This window comes from Arachis hypogaea, chromosome 14 (assembly GCF_003086295.3).
Source record: "Arachis hypogaea cultivar Tifrunner chromosome 14, arahy.Tifrunner.gnm2.J5K5, whole genome shotgun sequence".
Lineage (NCBI taxonomy): Eukaryota > Viridiplantae > Streptophyta > Magnoliopsida > Fabales > Fabaceae > Arachis > Arachis hypogaea.
In genome coordinates, this window is record NC_092049.1 from 138832632 (window position 1) to 138841396 (window position 8765).

Consider the following 8765-nt stretch of genomic DNA (forward strand, 5'->3'; position numbering starts at 1 on the left):
AGTTTCTTTGTTTCTCACCTTTCATCTGCCATCACCTCGTCTTTGGGTTCTTCGTATGATGTCTTTTTCTCAACTTTTGCTCAACGTGAAAATCTATGACAAGCATCCTATATTGTATTGTTAAACTTTCTCCAAAAATAATTTTACAATTAATGCAAAAAAATTTTGACTCGCCTCAATAAGAAGAAGTCGATTTGAGAGTTTGTCATGCCACTCTTATAGGTTATAAGATATTTGTCTCTCTTTTTAAAACATGTATTAGGAATGAAAAAGTCAAAGGTTGAGAAAAAGTCCAAAATAGTTTTATCCTCGATATTGACCACCCCGAAACCATGGCTTCCCTGGATTCTTCCATACATAGTCACTTCTCTTTCAACATGGCCATGTATTTAAATCTCCTCCTGAAAAAATCTTATCTCCAGAAGGTATGTCTTGAACCAAACTCTCTAGATCCTCTCAAAACCTTATATTGTGTTGCTCGTTCGAACCCACTTGCGGTGCATAGGCGCTAATCACATGAAAAGTACCTCATTCCACCACAAGTTTGATAGAAATGATCTGATCTCCCACCATTTTGACATCCACTACGTCCTTCTTCTACTGCTTATTCACGATAATATCTACTCCATTCCTATTATTCATATTTCCTGTATACCATAGTTTGAATCCGAAAGTATCTAACTCCCTAACTTTCGCACCAACTCATTTTGTTTCTTGTAGGCACACGATGTTAACCTTACTCCTTGTCATGGTTTCTACTACCTCCATGAATTTTCATATAAATATTTTTATTAAAAAATGATTTTTTTAAATAATATTTTTATTTTTGTAATAAAAAATTATCAAACCTTTTAACAGACGTTAAGTCGGGCCAAACTGAATAACAAGTCAAATTTAGTACTTAAAAAAAAGTCTATATCAGATTATAGGTCAGGCTCAAGCCAATTTAACTACATGACATGTTAAGTTTATTAAGAATAAAGTTTGATCTGACCTGTTTTTATCCCTACTAAAAAAACCATTCAAAAGTGATCAAACGAGATCTATATGTAAACGGTCTTTTTATAGATATAATACATGATAGAACTTAATAACATATTTAATTCATATAGTCTATTATAGTTAATAGGACAAGACTTTGTTATTATTGTTTTAAACCGTTAAAAAAATCTCAACATATTCGAAACACTAAATGACGAACTTATTTATTTTATTTAATAATTATTTAATATATAATGAAAAATAATTTAAGAAAAAAATACATAGAATTAACTTTTAAAATTATGTCAAATGATTTCTAGTTATGTGTACACCGGTAAGCCATATAATATTTTAATATTTTATACTTTACCTCGTGCTGAGAACTCCACAATTTTTGGACAGTGAACACCATACTCTTTTCTACAAAAAGAGATCCATTAGAACCGCCATTGCAGGCCGCCCAAATATACCACACATTTTTCTCTGTTTCTCAAATTTCAACCACCATCATCATCATCATCCATGGCTTCTTCTGACAACAACATCTCCATCAAAATCCTTGACAAATGCACGGTTTCTCCACCGCCAACACCATCAACCGATGTTACTGTTTCTCTGCCTCTCACTTTCTTTGACATGTTATGGGTCCGCTTCCACCCCGTTGAGCGTGTCTTCTTCTACAAGCTTCACTCTCCTCCATCTTTCTTCATCGAACATGTGCTTCCCAAGCTCAAAACCTCGCTCTCTCTTACCCTCCAACACTTCCTCCCTCTTGCTGGAAACCTACTTTGGCCTTCTCATTCAGATAAACCAATCCTTCAATACAATCCTGGTGATGGTGTTTCACTTCTCATAGCAGAATCCTATGCAGATTTCAACCATCTTTTGGGCTATAACTCACCGCGTGAAGCTTCTGAAACTCGATGCTTCGTACCAGAACTGGAAACACTGGAATCTCGTGCTGCTCTTATGTCTCTTCAGATCACTCTGTTCCCGAACAGTGGATTCAGCATCGGAATCAGCACCCACCATGCTGCTCTCGATGGGAAATCTTCCACCATGTTCATCAAAGCATGGGCTTCCATATGTCAAAGCCTAGAAGAAGAACAGAAAGAATCACGGATTTTGGTTCGCGAATTCGAGCCTTTCTTTGATAGAGAAGTTATCAAAGATCCAAAGGATGTTGGACTCTTGTTATTGAACCATTGGTCGGATGTCATGTCCAAAATGTTCCCTGATGAGAACAACATCAAGAAAAGCTTGAAGATTCTACCGTTCGAACCCAAGGTGAAGGACTCGGTTCGTGCAACGTTCAAGCTCACGCGTTCAGATTTGGAGAAGGTGAAGAAAAAGGTGTTGTCCAATTGGAACAGCAACGTTAATAATGGTGATGATGAAGAATCTACAAACACACCACCTAGTACTCTTTCTACTTTTGTTCTAACATGCAGCTATGTCTTGGTTTGTATCGCTAAGGCGATTAATGGCATTTTTAAGGAGAGAAAGAAATTCGGGTTCGCTTTCACTGGTGATTGTAGGAACAGGTTAGAGCCTCCAATACCTGAAAACTATTGCGGTAACTGTCTGTGGGCCTATGTTGTGGACGCAAAACCAGAGGACTTTGTTAAAGAAAACGGAGTGGTTCTTGTCGCTAAGGGAATTTACAAGACGACAAAAATGTTGGGTATTGAAGGTTTTCGTGGTGTAGAAGCATCAGCATTTGATAAATACATGAATATGGCTAAAGAAGGAGTTGAAATGATTGGTACTGCTGGTTCTAATAGGTTTGGTGTTTATGGTATTGATTTTGGTTGGGGAAAACCTGAAAAAGTTGAGATAGCTTCGATTGATAGAGGTCTAACGATGGGTTTGGCTGAGAATAGTGATGGCAATGAAGGTGGGGTTGAGGTTGGTCTTGTTCTTAATAAGCAGGTGATGGATCTGTTTAGGACTTTGTTTCGTGAAGGACTTGAAGATGATTAATTGTTTGATTAGTGATTATTATCGGACTTAATTAGTCAATCAATTAGATTAGGTCCTGCTGATAATGAGTTTGTGCCAGCAGTATTTTATTGTTGTTCTTTTTTTAAAAGAATAAGAAATGAGTAAAAGATTTCTCTTGGAATTTCCAATGTTTTTTATTCAGTTCATGCTTTCATGCCTGAGACGACAACGCATCAACCTATCATATACAATGCATGTGTGACTTTCTAAGATTTGTTTGACTTGTTTGTAACCATTATCATAAGCAGCACATTGCACAGTACGGATTGAATGACATGATCCGTGTGGATATTTTGTATATATATAGATTTTATTTTACCCCAATAAATTAAAATTATTTAATTTGATTTATATGAATACTGTATAGCATTATTTTATATGTTATATATTCAAAAATATATATATATTATTAAAATATTATTTATACGTTAAAATTAATCTATATGTATTTATGTATAGGGGTGGCAATGGGTAGGGTAGGGTAGGGTAGGGTTTGGATCAAACCCTAACCCTACTCGCGGGTTAGAGATTTTTATATAAATTCAATCCTATTCTATCCGCGGGTTGATAATATCCCAATCCTAACTCTACCCACTCTTAACCCGCGGGTACCCGACCCTACCCGCGGATTAAAAAAATATACAATATTATTCTATAACTTGATGATAATTTAAAATAGAACTAAAACACACAATTAAACCAAACCTAACTCAATATTACACAATTTACCCAAATAAAAAAATGTTACATAGATCTCCCCATTCACTTCTCTATGTAAATCGAATGAGCTAGACTAGATTTAGCTTTCTATGTAAATCTAATCGGTCTATTTTGATTTATGCATGCATGCATACTGTCCTGGTAAATCTAATCACGCTGTTTCGATTTATGCCCTGTCTTAATAAATCTAAACAGGGTGATTAGATTTACTAGGACAGCATGCATGCATGCATAAATCGAAACAGGCTTATTAGATTTACAATATGTAATTTGAGAAAAATAATTAAAATACTATATCAACAAAATTAGGCTATTTTTTACATCTCATCTATATTTTAAATTTTAAATTAATAACTTTTTTATGTTTATTTCTACTAAACTTTTTAAAATAGATGGTTTCAAATAACGATAGAGATAGATGGTTAGTTTTAAATTACTAGCGTACATGTAAAAAATCACTAGTTTTTAGAAAAACAGATGAATTTACGTAAAATTAGTGATTTAAAGCTGTCCATTTAAAACCAGTTTATTATATTTCTAGAAACCAACACATTTGAATTTTTAATTATATATGTTCAAATAAAATTTATTAAAATTTTTAATTTTTTTATAATTCTTTATTCTTTTGGAATACTTTTTTTTGAATACCAATCTAAATGTGTTTGTTTTTATGAAAATAATGTGTTAGTTTCAAATGAACAATTTTAATAGCTTACACGAACAAAAAATTACTAATTTCTAAAAAAATTGATGTGATATAAAATTGTTCATTTGAAACTAACACTTTATTTTTATAAAAACAAACACATTTAAATTAGTATTAAAAAATTAGTATTTCAAAAGAATAAAAAATTATAAAAAAATTAAAATTTTTGATAAATTTTATTTGAACATATATAATTAAAAATTCAAATGTGTTGGTTTTTAGAAATATAATGAGCGGATTTTAAATGGACAGCTTTAAATCACTACTTTTATGTAAATTCATCTATTTTTCTAAAAATTAGTGATTTTTTACGTGTATGCTAGTAATTTAAAACTAACCGTCTATCTCTATTGTTATTTGAAACCATCTATTTTAAAAAGTTCAGTAGAAATAAACATGAAAAAATTATTAATTATTTTTTAAATTTAAAATATAGATGAGATATAAAAAAATAGCCTACTTTTGTTGATATAGTATTTTAATTATTTTTATCAAATTACATATTGTAAATCTAATAAGTCTGTTTCGATTTATGCATGCATGCATAAATCGAAACAGACTAATTAGATTTACATAAAAAGCTAAATCTAGTATAAATCATTCGATTTACATAGAGAAGTGAATGGAGAGATCTATGTAACGTTTTTTCATTTGGGTGAATTGTGTAATATTGAGTTGGGTTTGGTTTAATTGTGTGTTTTACCGTGATTTTTATGTAAAAAAATATTAAATTATCAATTAATGATTTTCTTTTAGTGGTTAAGGATCTTTTGCATTTAGTGAGAAGTCTTTGATTCAACATCCACTTAAAACATATTTTTATATAAGTATATAACATAAACATATATAGAGTGCGGGTTGGTCAGGTAGGGTTGAGGCTCAACCCGCACGAAAATCCTACCCGCACCCTACCCTACCCGCTGTGGATCGGGTTGGCAACCCTACCCGATCGGGTGGGGTCGGGTTGGGTACTCGCGGGTAGAGTACATATTGCCACCCCCTATTTATGTACAACATATGTATAATTTTATTTATTTTTAATATATATCTTATATTACAATGTGTATTTTAATATCTAATTTTAGTATACATTTATCATAGTTAATATTTTATAATAATAATTTATGAATTTGATTTTGATGCACTGTTAGTGTAAAATAATTTTACACATATATTTAATTATGTAATGGCACATTAGTAAAAATAATTACCTTTCACATTAATTGCGTAAATAATCATAAAAAATGGATGTAATTATACAATTGTGTGAAATATTTTATAATATTAATACATCAAAATTAAATTTATATTTAATTAATATCTATTTTTAATAAATAATAATCATTTAAAAATTGATGAATTCTATCCATGACCCAAAGAATTTTGGTTAGGAGGATAAAAATATACTAAAATAAATTTTGTTAAATATTGATATATTTATATTTTTAAAACTAAAATCATATATAAGGGAATAAGTATTGTTTTGGTCCCTAACGTTGAGGGTCAGAATGAAACCGTCCTGATGTAATTTTTAATTTAGAATAATCCTTAACGTTATATTTCATTTTAAGATCGTCCTTTCTAATAATTTTTTGTTTCTAATAACAAAAATACCATTTTCTTATAAAATGTCTTTTTTATTAAAAAAAATAAAATAAAAAAAGAAAAGATACGAGGGGAAGAGACCGTCGTCGCCGTTGCCGTCGCGAGCCAGGGAGAGAGCTTCTGTTTCTGCACCGCTGCTCTTCATCGCCGCTGTTAGAATATATTTAGGATCAATTAGTATTATTTAGTAGATCTGAATATTTATTATAGGAGATTACGTCTTTATTATTACTATTTTCTTAGTACCTATAAATACTCTTTTATATTGTATCATTCCAGACAACTTGAATATACAACTTGAATAGACAACTTGAATATATCCAATAATATACAAATCCTTTTCTCCAGTATAGTCTCTTATTTCTAACATGGTATCAGAGCCATGGTATCCTCCTTGAAGATGATAGATTGTGTTCCTTGCGGTGAAATCACCGTAGTTTTTACACTTTTTTTTATGCCATTTTTCCTTAACTTTTGTCACTCATTTGATACCTTTTTACCTCGCCGACTAGCCTGTTCTCTCTATTTTGTATTTTTTCAAGTCGAATGATCAAACACCATTGTCATCCGCTACTTACCTATTCTCATGAAGAAATCATATAGTTTTCTCTCTCTTTTGGCAGTTCCATCTGCGTTTTCTTGTGACAGTTCTATCCGCGTTTCGTTTGTATTTCCTTGTGGCAGTTTTGTCTGCATTTTTTTGTGGAGCGGCAGTTCCATCTGCGCTTCTTTCTGGCAGTTCTATCTGTACTTCCTTCAGACAGTGGCAATTCCGTCTGCGCAGCAGTTTTGTCTGCTCTTCCTTCAGACAAGCAGCAGTTCCGTCTGCGCTTTCTTCAGACTACGCTTCCTTCAAACTAGCGGCAGTTTCGTCTGCGCTTCCTTCAGACTAGCGGCAGTTCCGTCTGCGCTTCCTTCAGACAAGTGGCAATTCCGTCTGCGCTTCCTTCCGACAGTTCCGTCTATACCCATTTTATCAGTTTATGCAGTTTTTTTATTTCGTTGTTTTAAATAAGTTTCAAACTCAAGTTGTCACTTGAGTTTGAGGGGGGATGTTAGAATATATTTAGGATCAATTAGGATCAATTAGTATTATTTAGTAGATCTGAATATTTATTATAGGAGATTATGTCTTTATTATTACGATTCTCTTAGTACCTATAAATACCCTTTTATATTGTATCATTCCAGACAACTTGAATATACAACTTGAATAGACAACTTGAATATATTCAATAATATACAAATCCTTCCTCCAGTTTAGTCTCTTATTTCTAACAGCCGCGTTCTCGCCGCTGCTCCTCGCTGTCTCTGCTTCTTGCTTCGACTTCTGTTTTTGCTTTCTCCTCTGCTTCTGCAATAACCAACTTCCTTCTTCCTCCTTCATTTCTTATTGACCAGTATTCTTTGTATCTAGTTAGATTATTCTCAAGTTTTGTTAAGGTATTTCCTACTGTTTCTCTACAAACAAAGACAACTATTTGGAAAATACTATAAACTTGTAAAACCATTCAATGGTGTTTTGTCATGAATACATGATTTGCATAAATTGAGAGATCTTAGATTGTTGTGTTTGATATTTACAAGTCTCTCTATGACCTTGTTCAATTCCCTTTAAAATTTGGTAAGACTGGAATACAATAATCTCATACATGGCATTCATGTCTTGTTAAAAAATCATGTTGTCTAATTTTTAATTAATCGTCTGATTTAAAATGTTCAACATAGGTTTTGTGGAAGCAAGGAAAGGTTGCTGTGGTACTGAGATAGTTGAGACAACATCTTTATTGTGCAATCCAAAATCACTAGGAGTTTGCTCCAATGCAACTCTGTTTTCAGATTATGGGATTCATGAGTGTGACATTGAAAATGGATTTGGCCATTTTCGTGTTTCTTTTGGTGATGTAAGTTTGCCTAACTTTTGTGTCAACTATTATGTGATGTGATTTTTATAAATATTTTTGTCCTCCTAATTTGTTGGTTTTGTTCTTGTTCTTATTTCTAAATTTTTGGATTGTTGTTGCTTTTCTTTTATTTTTGAATTTTTTGTTTCTCTCTAACTTTTAGTCTTGTTATTATATTTGATTTCTTGGTAATTAAATTATAAATTTTTTATTTTTGTAATTGAAGATGAATTTGGATATTTTTAATTTTTGTAATTGGATTTTGTTAACTGTATTTAAAAATTTGAATTTTTGAATTTTGTTAATGGAAGAAGAAGAACAAAAGAATTTGTTCTTGTGGAAGAAGCACTTTCATTCCTATCCCACTTTGCTTCTTCTCCTATCCGTTTTAGGAAGTTTCTTTGTTTTTTACCTTTCATCTGCCACCACCTTATCCTTGAATTCTTCGAATGATGTCTTTTTCTCAATTTTTGATCAACGTGAAAATCTATGACTAGCATCCTATGTTGTATTGTTGAACTTTCTCCAGAAATAACTTTACAATTAATGTAAAAAAAAATTTGACTCTCCTCAACAAAAAGAAGTAGATTTGAGAGCTTGTCATGCCACTCTTATAGGTTATAAGATATTTGTCTCTTTTTTAAAACATGTATTAGGAATGAAAAAGTCAACCGTTGAGAAAAAGTCCAAAATAGTTTTATTCTCGGTATATTTGGGTGTTCTATCAAATAGATTATAATAGAAAAATATTAAAAAATTATCAAAAATTATTATTTTTTATTATTATTTTTAGTTATTAATTTATTTTTTAGTTTAATAATTTAATAATATATTTTTGTCTATAT

General features: G+C 31.5%; 1 protein-coding gene across 1 annotated transcript; it reads left to right on the forward strand.

Moving 5' to 3' along the window:
* Nucleotides 1-1260: 1260 nt before the first annotated feature.
* LOC112744585 (phenolic glucoside malonyltransferase 1) lies at nt 1261-3106 on the forward strand. Its single transcript, XM_025794256.3, has one exon. It carries the CDS (start codon nt 1504-1506, stop codon nt 2962-2964), a length of 1461 nt encoding a protein of 486 aa, XP_025650041.1. The 5' UTR covers nt 1261-1503; the 3' UTR covers nt 2965-3106.
* The last annotated feature ends 5659 nt before the right edge of the window (nt 3107-8765 follow it).

Bases quoted from the DNA above. Each gene is read 5' to 3' on its own strand.
- LOC112744585 (XM_025794256.3), top strand. From the start codon at position 1,504: ATGGCTTCTTCTGACAACAACATCTCCATCAAAATCCTTGACAAATGC.